At 36.6% G+C, this 16881-nt stretch overlaps 1 protein-coding gene across 2 annotated transcripts in view; it reads right to left on the minus strand.

Moving 5' to 3' along the window:
• Window positions 1-6597: 6597 nt before the first annotated feature.
• Window positions 6598-16881, minus strand: part of LOC136028321 (uncharacterized protein F21D5.5-like) — a 66891-nt gene continuing 56607 nt past the window's right edge. Inside the window, exons 7-9 of one of the 2 annotated variants that reach the window (XM_065706091.1) lie at window positions 16123-16407; window positions 8281-8342; window positions 6598-6793 (exon numbers count right to left, since the gene is read on the minus strand). In XM_065706091.1, coding sequence (XP_065562163.1) covers window positions 6670-6793; window positions 8281-8342; window positions 16123-16407 — 471 coding nt within the window. In that variant the 3' untranslated portion in view covers window positions 6598-6669. The remainder of the gene's footprint in view (window positions 6794-8280; window positions 8343-16122; window positions 16408-16881) is intronic. The other variant, XM_065706092.1, reaches the window with a different exon arrangement.

Genomic DNA, 16881 nt, shown 5'->3' on the forward strand with positions numbered 1-16881 from the left:
TCTGCCATTTTTTTAGAGAGATAGAATTTGCTTAAAAACCAAATAACAATAGAAAAAAGAAATATTTGCCAAAAAGTCTTATGGCTTGTGTGGTCATTCTCGAAACTAAACAACAAATCACTCACTAATGAATTTCTCTAAAAAACAAAAAGAGAAAAAAAACAAGCAAAAATCACCACTTGAGACCCTGTACTATACTAACCTAACAATACTATTCTATACTATTTGCCTACTCTATCTAAAAAAAAATTAACAAATCACAAAACCAAAACAATGGTCCCTAAGCGATATAGGAAAAGTCGGCCTATCATTCGCTTGAATAATATCATAAGGAAGGGACTCCAATATACATTGGTGTAATTTCGTCAAAATTCGGGTGGGGGGGGGGGGTAAAGTTGGAGCCAATTTTCCCAAATCAAGTCAAAATTACAGTAAAAACTAAAATATTAGCCAATTGGCTTTAAGGTGCTATCCAGTACTATAAAGGTACTTTATGGTACTGTAAGAGTAAATATGTAACAAAAAAACTGACCTATTTCTGTTGATACTAGAATTATGCAGGTTTATCTTAGCTTTGACAAGATTTTAGAGCAAACTAAATTTCAGATGGGGGGGCATACTGGGGTCGTAGGGGGGGGGGCAAACCGAGGTCTGGGAAGGGCAGTTACTCCCCAGCCCCATAGCAATTTACACCCCTGCCCATATAGAAGGAAGAACATGGCGAATCGAGAATACAGACCTTGCAGACCTCCTAACCGGTTTTCTAATTAATGACGAATTCCTTGTCTCATATTTGGGCTGAACTCTCTCAAACACACATGACTTCAAGTGTGTTTGAAAAGTATATGGCCCCACCAAACAACAATAAATCAAATAAGGGTGGACAACAGAAAAATATATCAATCTGGATATAATAGATACAATGTAAAGAGCGAGGTATTTAGGAGGAGATAAACCTATTCATATGCGTAATAATTTCTGTTCGTCTTAAGTTTTAATGTTGCTCCTTACATCCAGTTGAAAAAAAAACTTTTTCATATTTATTTTTTAATTTTTTATGTAAGAATGCTAGAAAATCTTGCACCCCCTTCATGGGATTTTTCTTTCCTCATGATAAATTATCTATGAAAAAGTCATCCTGCGTAACCCCCTCCCCCCACCAACTATAAAAATCCCCCTTAAAGTGCTTTTACACCTTCTGATAACCATTTCTATACAACAAAGGTAAAAGTTTTTTACTTGCAGACCCTCTCCCAGGGATTTGTGTGGGAGTAAGTCATCCCTAGATATAACAATTAGGTTTTTTGACTATGTTGAACAAAATGGCTATCTCAAAATTTTGATCCAGTGACTTTGGGGGAAAAATGAGCATGGGAGGGGGCCTAGGTGCCCACCAATTTTTTTGGTCACTTAAAAAGGGCACTAGAGCTTTTAATTTCCGTTAGAATGAGCCCTTTTACGACATTCTAGGACCACTGGGTCGATATGATCACCCCTGGGAAAAAACAACAACAAATAAACACGCACCCGTGATGTCTTCTGGCAAAAAACTGAAAATTCGACATTTCTGAAGATAGGAACTTCAAAACTTCTAAAACACGGTTCCTTGTTACGCTGAATGTGATGGTGTGTTTTTCCTTAAGATACTATGACGTTTAAGGGATGTTTCCCTCTATTTTCCAAAATAAGGCAAATTTTCTCAGGCTCGTAACTTTTGATGGGTAAGACTAAATTTAATGAAACTTATATATTTAAACTCAGCATAAAAATTTGATTCTTTTTATGTATCTATTAGTATCAAAATCTCATTTTTGAAGTTTTGGTTACTATTCAGCCAGATCCCTCCTTACTACAGTTCGTTACCATGAACTGTTTGATAAAGAAAATTTAAGACATGGTGAATGTCAATCAGTAACAAATATCAAACCCGTTTAAACTCATAAAATTGCAACCAGTAAAAAAGTCAAACGATAAAAAGTCGTAAGTTAGAACAGGGAAAACAAATTAAAACAAAAGGACAATTTAGAGTATCTAGAAAGAATTGTAAAGTTCGCAATTGCCAAATAAGCATTAAAACTACAAGTTAAAAGTGGAGTGAGAAGAGGGGAGGATTACTAATTTAAAATTTCAAGTATGTGAAGGATGAACGTTCTTCTATATCTTTCAGTGGAAACTCTTATTGGGTCAAGAAGGGGGATTTTTGTTGAAATAGAACTTGGGGCAGTGGCAGATCCAGGAGGGCGCCCTCCCCCTGACGTAGTATTGGATTTGTGGTTGGGACCGCTTGCTCTGGTTCGGCTTGGGATGAAAGTTATTTTTATTGTAATTGGTTTTTATTAGTCGAGTTTTTAATAGGTTTTTAATTAATAAAGCTGTTTCTTGTTGCAAACAAGTTTGAAACAAGGTTTCAATTGCTCTTTGCAGTCTCTGTTAGGTTTTATTAATGACACATATCGCCGAAAAGTATTTAGTTAAATTTAGATTTACCAAGGAAATCTGTCCGTATTACCACAAATGCCAACTGGAAGGCAAAAATCTTCATTCTGCAATAACAAGGAGGGGAGATTTAAAATTCTGACTTGAACCACTGCTAATAGCAACATTAAGGAAGCATTCTATTTCTATTTCTTTGTTCTATTTTTCCTGTTACACCATCAAACGAACTATTATTTAATGTTCAATTAACAATTAGTTGCAAAGAATGCATGATACCAAAATATGGTTCAAGACTAATTTTCTTTTTGACAATACAAAGTTTAACTAACTCGCTATAGTCGCCAGAAGCGCAAATGCTACAAATTATGCAGAAAAGATTAACTATATTATTTTTTGTAGAGAGTGAAGAGGCTTTCAATTGTTTTTATGGCGAGGTGGTTCTAATAGACTTACTTTTTTTGTATCAATATTTCTACTTGACTTTAATTTAAATAGAACTCATCAGAATTTATAAAAATTGAAGTCCTTGTCCACTACCTACCTAAGACTTAGAAATTGTTGCGGTTCCCTTTAAATTGCTGGTATTTCTTTGTCCACAAGTTTATCGGATCAGTCTTTTATGCGCACCTCCCAAAAAATCCTGGATCCGCCCTTGACGTGGGTAAATGTTCACTAGGAAAAAGAGAATTAGTACAAGGGTTATGCACGGTATTGTTGGCAAAACGCAAGGAAATTTGTGCTCTCATTTCCTTAAGGGTGACTAGATTTGCTCTCTGAAGAAGGGAAATGTAAGGCCTTTTACCGTGTTTGAAAATAATTCTTAGACACGTTTTTTGAACTGTCTCTATTCTGTCCCACAATTCATTGGAGATGCCAGGATGTCAAACAGGACAAGCGTATTCGAGGGTAGAACGTGAGGACGATTCGAGGTGAGGAGACATCCTCAAACAATACGATTTAGAACATTTAAATTTATTAAGGAGTTTGAGGAGGGAAAATGCAGTATTTGTACGTTTTAAGAAATCATTAACGCAGCAGTCCCATTTTAAGTCACTTGAGATGGTAACACCCAGTAATTTTATAGTTTTAGCAGACATTTCAGGGGGATTGGACAGGAGGAAGAAGGGGGAGTTTTAAGGAAACTAATTGTTAAAACTGTTGACTTTAAAGGGTTTATTCTCATATCACTAGCAATAACTTCAACTGATATTGATTCCAGTCTATCGGGCTACTTTTTATATTTTTGAAGCATGTTTCTAAAACAGGTCATCACCGAATTTCCGCCTCTCCGGGAAATCGACACCAAGGCTGTTTATCATGGTAAGAAATAAAATTGGGCTGAAGAAGGTTCCCTGGGGCACACCATTAAACATTGGGAGGGGATCAGAATATACATTCAGGTATTTGACGACTTGCGTTCTATTAGAAAGGAAGGACGAAATTATTGTTATTAAATAGGGAGCAACTAGAAAGTCATTGGTCATGTGTAGTTACAGTCTTATCCGAATACAAATTCAGATATACAAATACACAAACAGCATTCAAGCTTTAGAATTTTTTTATGGACTTTAATATAAAATTAAATTTTAAATAAATTATTAAATTTATTTGTGTAAATAGATCTGCACGAAGTAAAAACGCAAGAACATGTACTTTTTATTTGTAATTTCCACAAGTTTATACCGCACCCTGGCAAATAATGATGACCGGACCACAGGCACGAACGCAGGGGCCCACCCCAACTTTATAAAATGCTTAATTTTTCCTGCGAAACGTTTAATTTTTCCTTGTTTTCCTGGTATTTCTTTCGTAAGAGTTGACCCCCCCCCCTCCCAAGAAAAAACATTCTCGAATAATAGTTTCTTTAATTTTCTCCTCGAATAATAGCTCGTTTGCAGAAAAATTTTCCTATTTACTTGCCAAATTACGAAGAATAACAATGCAAGAATCGTAATTTTCAGTGAGAAACCCCTTGAGTTCGACCTTCTCATATTTGTTTGGTGGAAGCGGCAATGAAAACTGATAACGTTGTGTTTGATTTGCCGCATCTGAAAAAGAATTGTCTAGGGAGTAAAATGTCTGGACATGCGCTACGCCTTAATTGGGGAAAAAATATTTCAACTTTTTTAGAATCCCTACATTCCGAGCAAGTTTAGATGATATACATTATATATACTTTGGTAAACCAAGAGACTCAACCACTATTACCCCAAGATATTTCAGAGACGGTAAACGCTCAACACGGTAATTCAACATTTAATTCCTTTAACCAAGGATAATAATTCGGTGATCTAGAACAAATTACCCAATGGGATTTCTTATAATTAAGCTTTAAATGATTAACCTTCATCCGCTTTTATATCCTTGACATACTATCTCTTGTCATATTTAGTAATTCACTTTTTGTTCTTGCTGCCATCGTAAGACATTTATTATCTGCAAACAGAATTAAAGCTTGATCATGGTCCCGCTATCTTCGAGTCCTTTCAACTTCAATATACAGCCCATCAAGTTCTAAGTACAGGTCATTTACATAATACAAACAATAGCGGTCCCAAGGGGGACCCCTGTGGAACTCCACCATCTTACTTAATGATTTATTGTTGGATCTCCAATTTCACAAAAAAAAGGACAGGATCTTCAAGATAAGAAGCAAAAGTCGTAGCACATTCCCACGAATGCCTCCGTTTCCTAATTTCTTCAATAAGATCAAATGGTCACAAGTATCAAAAGCCTTTAATATATCTAGAAATATTGAACCAAGTTTAAATTTATTATCAACGCCATCATTTACTATTGTAATCAGGAACCGGATAGCATTCTCTGTAGAATACCTCTGCGAAAACACAACTGACTTAAAAGAAAAATCAGTTCTTACTAAAAAATTATCCGCTCTCACAAATAATAATTTCTCCATCACTCTTGAAAAAATTGGCAGCAGTGAAACCGGTCGATAGTCATTAAAATCTTTTGGATATCCCTCTTTAAATAAAGGTACAATTATTGGTCTTTTAAAAGCAGTCAGGAATAAATCTTCTTTAAACAACCATTAGCCAGATATCAAAATTTTGCAAAAAAAAATGGCCAAATCAATTTCACTATCCTCAAAGATATATAATCATATCCATTGAATTACTTGTGACAATAGTTTAAATAAAATATTATCATGAATTATGCCAGCGTGCATCATATTGCTGATTATATATCATCTGGCTGATCATTAATTACCTCTAACGCCGATCTTGACAGATTCAAATAAAATTAAAGTGAAAAACTTAACAAGAAAACCGTATCCGAGCTGAGGAGAGGTCCACGCTCGACTAATCTAAAGCGAATGAAATCCCCTTCATTGGTATAGTTTACTTGAATTATTCAGTCAACATGTTGATTCGGGCTGCGGATTGTCAGGGCTGCGCTATTAGAGAGTTTTCTGACATGTAAATAACATAAAATGTTACTAAAACAGTAAATTTAAAACAGAGTATCGTGCCAAAATCCAAGTTTCATAACTTGAAAGTTCCACGCTACGCTTCATCACCATTATAAAAATAGCGTGAGCTACAGAGGTTACAGTAAACTATTTTCTTCTCGAAATATTCCATTCTCGTAAAACGTTATCAACTGTTGTAACACTCGGTTTAGTAAGGCTTTTCAGCAGAAATCCTGACTCCCTTTGAAAATGTTTGTTCCTCACGTGCAGTAGTCTATCAGAAGTTTTAAGGGCGATCAGACCAACCCCTCCCCAAAGAACATGAACTTCATTTAAATGTACGCTTTTTAAGAATTCCGGTTTTTCTCAAACATTGGAACAAATTTTCCATAGTTTGACTTCGAACAGTAACCAAAACTAGAAGGGGCGGGGAGACTATTGGTTTTACTGATCTGATGAATGTGCTAACGTATCACATTTTCGTCAGAGTTGCCATGTTAAACTGTGAAACCAAATAAGTAAAACCAACTTAGTTGAGTTTGGCAACGCTTTTTGTCCGTCCAAATTCAAACAAAAAAAATGTGTTGATTCCCAAACACAAATTTTTCTTTCCCAAACACGAATATGTATGATTGTTTAGTTTCCACTTGACCAATCCCAACCATCAGGTTTTATTTGCACAGTCCCTGGTACTCTAAGATAAGCATATTAAAGAATAGTGCAAAGTCAGATAAAAAAAAAATATGGAAGTTTTATTCAAAAACCAATAGCGATATAGATAATAGTGTTAAAAATAAACTATTTCATTTTTCTAAAAAAAAGTATTTATATTTCTGCTCTAGCGACGGATCCGAAAAATCTGGAACAAAATTCACCTTTACCACTTCAGAAAAGCCTTCCGATGTCTTTGGTTCAGTGTACCTTGACCTAAAACAAAGAGTTCCATATTCTAAATCCAAAAACATACTTTGTGAAAAATACATCAAATGCTAAATTTTAATTCCCGGACAATAAGAAGAAAAAAGTACACCTCCCAGGGACTTACAAAACGAAACTACCCTATTTTCGGAAATAAAACTTATTAGGGACTAGGCAATGTTAGAATACTGTAAGATGTTGAAGAATCTTTCTGAAAACCAGAGATGGAAGTTTGCCATTTCTAGATTTCTAGGAAATTGTAGTGGAAAACCCGATTTTTTTTTTAATTCGGTATTTCTTCTAGATCTCTAAGATACAATATGGGAAACCGTGTATGTTTTTAAGTTGGTATAATTTTGTATCCCTTCTACATCTTCAGGAAATAATAGTGGATGCCCACTTTATTTATTTCATAACGCAAACATATTTTATTAAATAAACCCGAATGAGGTTTAGAACCTTGATGATGGCTTCGAGGCTTTTGTCAAAGTGTAAAAAATTTTATATAATAGCTCGAAATAAACTTGAAAATAAACCACATAATTATGTAAAATAAACTTAAATATATATTTTTTAAAAACGCGACTTGTGGGTATCAATCCTAAAACAGCGATACAGAAATTGTTGGAGAGGAATTGTGAAGTGCTTTCCAGGAAGACGAAACATCTTCTTAAGGTTCGGGAGCATATGTAGAGCTTAAAGCACAGTGAACAGCCCCCCTTGCAAAGGTAAAGATAGGTTTTTCAGCCATCAGGGGAAATGTCCGACTCCCCACCCTGAACAATGTAAATGAGCATCTTTCAAAAAATATATCTAAATGATCCCACACGTACCCAACAGGTCCCACACCCGAGAACAAGAGTAGCCCATAGCCTCCCTTCTTAGCTACGCTACTGCCATCTTAATAAATTTCATTGTTTTTCAAGAAGTCCCTAAAAAGGGGGCGAAAAACAAATTTCGAAAAACGATGATAAATTTGCCCCTTATTTGGTTGGTTAAAGATGTTTAAAACAGAAGTGCAGTTAAGGATGTCAGCTCCGGGGTAATCTGCCTCTCCCTTGTTTCATCCAAGGCCGTTCCTAGGATCGATGGGCATCCTAGGCAAACTAATTACACCGCCCTCCCCCCGACTCAAACATCAATGAAAAATCCCTCACCAGACCAAGGGGCTTGGGTCAACTTGCCCCGACCCCACTTTGAACGGCCCTAGTTAAACCACAGCTAAGAATGAAACCTTTGGTAAAGGTTATATATTTAGGACTTACAATGCTCCTAGTTCGGATGACGTTTTTTCTACTCGACAGATTCAAATGAATTTAAATAAAACCTACACGGAACTAAATTTGCCATATACCAAGGGAGATGTACCTCCCCCCCCCGGAGGGCATCTAAAGGTAATAAAACTGCTCTAAATTAAATTTTACCCTTGGTAAGGGGAAGAAGGGCAGACAAGTCAAACTTAAGTTGGGCAAGGTAAGAAAGAGAAAAAACCATACCAGTAGACTCTTACGGCCATTTCCTCAATTGGTGGTTGATCTGACCCCAAGAATTCCCTAAACTGTAATAAGAAATATGTTTAATTAGAATTAATAAAACATACTAGAATTAAAAATGCTCAAAATCTAAGTAGTGATAGATCGGATATAACTACGATCGAATAAAAAGGAATGAAAACATTCGAAAGAAAAATCCCTTGCCATAATTTTTGGAATTACAAAGCGAAAAAAATGATGTACTCTAGATTATACTGCTTTTATATGAAAGCAATATTTATTGTTATAAAATTTATATACATATTTTATAAATAAATATTTTTGTATATTTTATGAATGTTACATATATTCTTAATCAGCAGCCAAGCAATTAATATTCAATATTGAATTATATAATTTTCGTCGTAATACATATACTCTTACAAGGCCATATCCAGGGGGTATGTTACCAGGTTTGAATCCCCATCGTCGAAAATTTTTTGTTGGCTCGTAAAATAGTGAAAATGCATATAAAATTTTTTGACGCATTTTGGATTTTTTTTGTACGCCCCCTCCCCACCGCAAATAAGTGCCCACTGCCGAACAAAATCGTGAATACGTCTTCGTATTCTAGTTTTGAATTTTCTTATTTCTCTTCATTTTCCAATTTTTTTTTAGAAGTCACTGATATATAACATTATAGATATAGACTATTAAAGAGTTCGTGCTAACGAGAAGTAGGTAAGGAGTGACCCGGCGCAATAGTAACCGAAACTCTAAAAAACAGAATTTTAATACCAAAAGATACATCAAAAGAACTGAATTTTTATGCTGATTTCAAATACACAAGTTTAGCCTTATTTTAAAAAAAGGGCGAAACATACTCTAAAAGTTAAAGAATCTTAATGAAAATCACAGTATCAGATTCAGCGTATCAGACAGCCCTAAGGTAGAGGTTTCAAGCTAATATTTACAAAAATGTGGAATTTTGTATTTTTTTTTTTCAAAAGAAACATCACGGATGTGTTTATTTATTTATTTTTTTCCCAAGGGTGATCGTATCAACCAAGTGGTCCTAGAATATTGCAAGAGGCCTTATCCGAACGGAAACTGAAAGTTCAAGTGCCCTTTTTCAGTGACCAAAAAAAATTGGAGGGCAACAAGGCTCTTTTTTTCCTCGCTCTTTTTTTCCGAATGTCACCTGATCAAAATTTTGAGATAGATATTTTGTTCAGCATGGTCAAAAAAATCTAATAATTATGTCTTTGAGGATCACTTAATCCCCCACAGTACCCAGGGGAAGGGCTGCAAGTTATGAACTTTGCCCATTGTTTACATATAATATCGGTTATTATGAAGTATACAGAACGTTTTCAGGGGGGATTTTTTCTGCTAGGGGGGAGGGGGTTACGTGAGAGGATCTTTCCATGGAGAAATATTCCATGGGAGAAGTGACATTGCTATGAAGCGGGCGCCAGATTTCCCAGCATTATTTAAAAAAACAATCAAAAATCATTATTTTTTTAACCGAAACTAAGGAGCATCATTAAAACTTTATCACGTATTTACGCAACTACGAAATATTACGAAATTAGTATGTATATTAGAGGGTTCGGCCCTAAGTCAAAACGCCGCTATTTACGCTAATTTTTTTTAGTACTTTCAAAAGAGCTATTTATCCTAATTAACGGCCTTTGTGATTCAGAGGTCATTCATAAACAATTGGAACAAGATTCGAACTTTAGCGTAAAGAGCAAGGTATTGAGGAGGGGACGAAACCTCTCATAAACGCAAATAATTTCTGCTTGTTTTAAGTTTTAACGTTGCTCCTTAATTTCAGTTGAAACTTTTTTCTTATTTAATATAGACATATAAACTATATAAATTATATAGACTGCTAAAGCGTCGTTTTTTAGCATAAATGTGTTTTTTTTCTTACAACGAGGAATTCCAAGGCAAAATGTTTGAAAAAAATTCTTTTATCAGGAATATGAAAATTCGACCCTAGTGGGCTGAAATATGATTTACATTGTAAGTAAACCAGTGGAATATTTATCAGAAAATTACAAATCTTCATGAAAAAGATATATCGAACGATTGTACATAAATCATGCCATTGAAACAACAAAATTGACAAATGAAAACACTTCCAAGAATGTACACTTTATTTACACAATGATATAGTTAAGGAAAAGACGTACATTATCTCATAGTTAATAAGGAATAATCAACGATTATGTTAAAATGAATTCTATATAGAACAAGCTGTTGGGGTGGCGCTTCGCGCCACCCCAACACCTAGTTGGTGGGGGCGCTTCGCGCCCCCCCCCAAGCCCCCACGCGCGTAAGTCGTTACGCGCCATTGTAGTTGTGTCCCTGTGTCCCACCTGTGTATATGTATAGATATATATATATATGTTTTTAACTACGTAAAACTTGCGAATATACAACATTCTTCGCTGTCCCATTGCGTGTCCCCGTCGGCATTTATATATCCCCCTGTGCCCCCTGACGTCCCCGTTGTAGTTGTGTCCCTGTGTCCCGGTCGTCATTTGTATTCCCTGTGTCCCGGTCGTCATTTGTGTCCCGGTGTTTTTTCTTTTTAGTTTTTTACCTTTTTTATTTTTTTCCTTTTTTAAGTTTTTTTCTTTTTAGGTTTTTTCTTTTTTTAGCTTTTTTCGCGCCATATTAGTTACGCGCCATTGTAGTTGTGTCCCTGTGTTCCACCTGTGAATATAGATAGATATATATATGTTTGTAAAACTTGCGAATATACAACATTCTTCGCTGTCCCATTGTCTGTGCATATAAATAGATTGTCAGGTTTGCCGACTCTTGAACATGCAACATATAATTGTCCATGGGAAAAACAATCCGTATTCAGATCTATACCTCATTATTATAATGATTGCCCTTGAGCTTTGTTGATGGTGATTGCTAATCGAACATTCCCTGTGTCCCGGTTGTCATTTATATATTCCCCCTGTGCCCCCGGCGTCCCCGTTGTAGTTGTGTCCCTGTGTCCCGGTCGTCATTTATATTCCCTGTGTCCCGGTCGTTATTTGTATCCCGGTGTCCCAGTCTGTAATTTCTCTTTGAGTGTCCCGGTCGTCATTTGTGTCCCGGTGTCCCGGTCTGTAATTTCGTCAGTCGACAAACATGACGTCAGTCAACAAACAACTTCATGACGACATACAGCTCAATCCTTATAATGACGTCAGTCGACAAACATGACATCAGTCGACACACAAACATGACGTCAGTCGACAGACACACAAACAAACAACTTATTTTTATATATATAGATGAATCAGTATTTAACCCCGATTAAAGCAGATGATTTGAAAAAGCAATGCTTTGACAGAATTATTTGGATTAGGCGATTTTTGCTAATTTATGTTAGAATCTGCAATTAAGATGGAAAGAGACATTTAAATATCTAATCTCAATAGAACTAAATTTAATATACAACTAAATTAAATATAAGTAAAATTAAATAACTAATGTTATTCTTCTTCTTCTTGATCATGCAGCCGGACCAGGCGTTTTCGGCCTAGCCTGGCGTCTATTCTTTTTTATTCTTGATTATGCAGCAGAACCAGGTGTTTCCCTTCTCACCTGGCGTCTGAAATTCAGATGTTATTTTGAGATTTGTTTAACTGCAAATTCCCGCTAACTAATGTTATTCTTCTTCTTCTTGATCGTGCAGCAGGACAAAGCGTTTCCAGCTTCACATGGCATCTGAAATTCAGATTTACTTGGGGGATTTGTTTAACCACAAGTTCCCCACAAACTAATATTATTCTTCTTCTTTTTGATCATGCAGCAGGACCAAGCGTTTTCCACCTCACCTTGCGTCTGAAATTCCGACGTTACTTGAGGATTTGTTTAACTGCAAATTACCTACTAACTAATGTTATTCTTCTTCTTCTTGATGATGCAGCGGAATCCGACGTTTTCCACCTCACCTGGCTTCTGAAATTCAGATGTTGCCTGGGGATTTGTTTAACTGCAAGTTCCCCATTAACTAATGTTATTCTTCTTCTTCTGATCATGAAGCAGGACCAGATGTTTTTCGCCTCACCTGGAGTCTGGAATTCAGATGTTAGTTGGGGATTTGTTTAACTCCAAATTCCCAACTAACTAATGTTATTCTTCTTCTTATTAATCATGCAGCAGGACCGGGCGTTTTCCGCTTCACCTCGCGTCTGATATTCAGATGTTGCTTGGGGAAATGTTTAACTGCAATTTCCCAACTAACTAAAGTTATCCTTCTTCTCCTTGATCATGCACCAGGACCAAGCGTTTTCTGCCTCACCTGGCATCTGAAATTCTGATGTTACTTGGGAATTTGTTTAACTCTAAGTTCCCCACTAACTAACATTATTCTTCTTCTTCTTGATCATGCATCAGAACCAGGCGTTTTCCGCTTCACCTGGCGTCTGATATTCAGATGTTACTTGGGGAATGGTTTAACTGCAAGTATCCCATCAACTAATGTTACTCTTCTTCTTCTTGATTAAGCACCAGGACCAAGCGTCTTCCGCCTCACCTGGCGTCTGCAATTCGGATGTTACTTGGGAATTTGTTCTGCAGCAAGTTCCCCAAAAACTAATGTTATTCTTCTTCTTCTTGATCATGCACCAGGACCAAGCGTTTTCCGCTTCACCTGGCGTCTGAATTTCAAATGTTACTTGGGAATTGTTTAACTGCAAATTTCCATTAATGTTATTCTTCTTCTTCTTGATTATGCGCAGAATCAGGCGTTTTCCGCCTCACCTGGCGTCTGAAATTCAGATGTTACTTGGGGATTTGTTAAACTCCGAATTCCCCACTAACTAACGTTATTCTTCTTCTTCTTGATCATGCATCTGAACCAGGCGTTTTCCGCTTTACCTGGCGTCTGATATTCAGATGTTACTTGGAAATTTGTTCAGCAGCAAGTTCCCCAGCAAATTCAGATGTTACTTGGGTAATTGTTTAACTGCAAGTTCCCAACTAACTAATGTTATTCTTCTTCTTCTTTATCATGCACCAGGGCCAGACGTTTTCCGCTTCACCTGGTGTCTGATTTTCAGATGTTACTTAGGGAATTGTTTAACTACAAGTTCCCAATAACTAATGTTATTCTTCTTCTTCTTGATCAAGCACCAGGACCAAGCGTTTTCCGCCTCACCTGGCGTGTGGAATTCAAATGTTACTTGGGAATTTGTTCAACTGCAAGTTTCCCACTAACTAATGGTATTCTTCTTCTTCTTGACCATGCACCAGGACCAAGCGTTTTCTGCCTCACCTGGGGCATGAAATTCGGATGTTACTTGGGAATTTGTTCAAATGCAAGTTCCCACTAACTAATGTTATATTCTTCTTCTATTTGATGATGCAGCAAGACCAGGCGTTTACTTGGGAATTTGTATAACTGTAAGCTCCCCACTAACTAATGTTATTCTTCTTCTTCTTGATCATGCACCAGGGTCAGACGGTTTCCGCTTCACCTGGTGTCTGATTTTCAGATGTTACTTAGGAAATTGTTTAACTACAAGTTCCCAATAACTAATGTTATTCTTCTTCTTCTTGATCAAGCACCAGGACCAAGCGTTTTCCGCCTCACCTGGCGTGTGGAATTCAAATGTTACTTGGGAATTTGTTCAACTGCAAGTTTCCCACTAACTAATGGTATTCTTCTTCTTCTTGACCATGCACCAGGACCAAGCGTTTTCTGCCTCACCTGGGGCATGAAATTCGGATGTTACTTGGGAATTTGTTCAAATGCCAGTTCCCACTAACTAATGTTATATTCTTCTTCTATTTGATGATGCAGCAGGACCAGGCGTTTACTTGGGGATTTGTATAACTGTAAGCTCCCCACTAACTAATGTTATTCTTCTTCTTCTTGACCATGCACCAGGACCAAGCGTTTTCTGCCTCACCTAGGGCATGAAATTCGGATGTTACTTAGGAATTTGTTCAACTGCAAGTTTCCCACTAACTAATGGTATTCTTCTTCTTCTTGACCATGCACCAGGACAAAGCGTATTCTGCCTCACCTGAGGCATGAAATTCGGATGTTACTTGGGAATTTGTTAAACTGCAAGTTTCCCACTAACTAATGGTATTCTTCTTCTTCTTGACCATACACCAGGACCAAGCGTTTTCTGCCTCACCTGGGACATGAAATTCGGATGTTACTTGGGAATTTGTTCAACTGCAAGTTTCCCACTAACTAATGGTATTCTTCTTCTTCTTGACCATGCACCAGGACCAAGCGTTTTCTGCCTCACCTGGGGCATGAAATTCGGATGTTACTTGGGAATTTGTTCAAATGCAAGTTCCCACTAACTAATGTTATATTCTTCTTCTATTTGATGATGCAGCAGGACCAGGCGTTTACTTGGGAATTTGTATAACTGTAAGCTCCCCACTAACTAATGTTATTACAGAAAGCTTTCTAATAACTGCAAAATTTTAAACTGGATGTCTTAGGTTCCCTTAAGAATCTGTAGTACTTTGATATTTTTTAAAGTGACCAGCCTTTAACTTTGAATTTCTTGAACCTGAATTACAAATTCAACTGAAAAACCTAGATTACTCTGCCTGAATTGAAAAACCCGATTTAATTTTTTTTTGCAAATTTTTTAATTACAGTTTCTCGATCTATACAACATGGATCTTTGATGCATAATATTGAAAAACAGGCTTAAATCAGCCTAACTTTAAATCATCAAGATCAAAATGTCAGAGTTGCCGGAAAGTCTACAAATTGACAGGGAGGCCTAAATTAGGGAAGTTTATTTATAGCTATGGTGCGAATCATTGCGTGCAACAGCAGGGTTCGTTCAGTTCAGTACAGCTGAAATCTTTTGATTCGTTCAGTAAAGAAGCGTTTACAAAAAAAAATTACAAAACACAACAAAATTTTTTTTACATGTATGTGTGTTACTTTTGCACGAGACGGACAATTTTTTTTGTTTTGGGGAGGGGGGTCAGATCGGGTGACCCTAAAAAATAGATCTCTCATTTGTAGAGTGACTAGCAACCCTCTATTTAATTTTTGTACTTTATGCAATCAGAGACACCGCAACGCATGTCCAGTGTAATGTTGTCATGATGTATTATTTAATGTTGCCCCTCTTTCTCGTCTCCTTTTGGCATGTCTCTACCCCCCCTGCTCTCTGTATGCCTGATCTCTTTTTGTTTCCTCCTTCTTTGTTTTTCTTCTTCTTCTTCAGAAAGTGGTTATTCAATTTTGGAGGTTCTGTAGCTTTGAAATTTCTAATACTACTTGTGAAGGCCTTTTTATTGAAAGGGTTCAAAAATTGTCCAATTACGCAAACAAATAATTATTGACTGATTCCGATTCTAAGAAACTGTAACGTTTCCACCACTCTACTAAATTGTATGTTGGGGCTTCTTTTTTTAAATAGCCTGTGTATAACTTACGGCATATGCCAGACCCTTATCCACGAGTGTAGGTCACTCGGTTTAACCCCCCACCCCCTCCAAGAAAAAAAGACAAATTCTGTCCGATTTGTACAAAAGTAACACATATACGTAAACAAATTAATCTTGCGTTTGTAAATTTCTATTTTTAAACTCCCTCCTTCCCGAACGAATATCCTGGATATGGCCCTGAGAGAGACAAAGACGGAGCGATAGAGAGAGGGAGGGAGAAAGAAAGAGAGAGAGAGAAAGAGAGAAAGAGAGAGAGGGAGAGCGAGAGAGCGAGAGAGAGAGGGGTAGATACACATGGAAGAAGGCTAGAGAAAGGGGGGACAATAAAAAATATTTTTTACCAAAAAAAAATACAGTAAAATAATTGTAAACAAATAAAAATAATATCAACACTAAACAATGGTAAAAAATAACCTTAATATTATGTTGGGCATGCTTCACAGCCGTATTCATTAGAAAGCATCTCACAGGACATCTGCCACCGACTGCACTAATATATTTGGCTCTCGATTCCTTATCCGGGCTTGTATTGTCAATTACAACACTGGAGCCACTCTCCAACCCTTTTTGCATCTCCTTTACGCATTTTTTCCAGTCCTTTAGCGTGTCTCGGTTGATCCATTTGTAGCCCTTCGGTATTAAATGCTTTTTAACAAAATGGCTTTTCCCAGAGCCTTGAGCGCCAACCATAACAATGACCTATTAAAAATAAAATTAAATTAATTTCACAATAAATATGATATTATCTTGTTATCTTACGTACATATAGCCAAAATTTTCCACCGTATGTGATTTTATTCAAAAACATACCCTATTTTCAGTTTTAAACAAAGATTATCTAAAATTTCTTGGGATAATTCCATACAGAGGGGTTAATCACAGCCAGAGAAGAACTATTTTCAAACAGAACATGGGACTCGAAAACCTTTAGAATCTTAATTTCATCCTCAATCTGAAAATAGCACTCATCTTCGCCGCGAATTCTTTTGGCCCTCCCAATAGTCAAATATATACCATAAAGTGTACACACCCCATGAATTTTCCATTAACTTGTTGTCGTTCGCTTGCTAGTTTGAAAAGTGACGTGCATACTAATTCGGGTTGTATATTTAACCATGAGGGGGGGGGGGCAAAGGAATTTGCAACAGAAGTGAATGTTATATTTAGATTAAG

This window comes from Artemia franciscana, chromosome 6, assembly GCF_032884065.1.
Source record: "Artemia franciscana chromosome 6, ASM3288406v1, whole genome shotgun sequence".
Taxonomy (NCBI): domain Eukaryota; kingdom Metazoa; phylum Arthropoda; class Branchiopoda; order Anostraca; family Artemiidae; genus Artemia; species Artemia franciscana.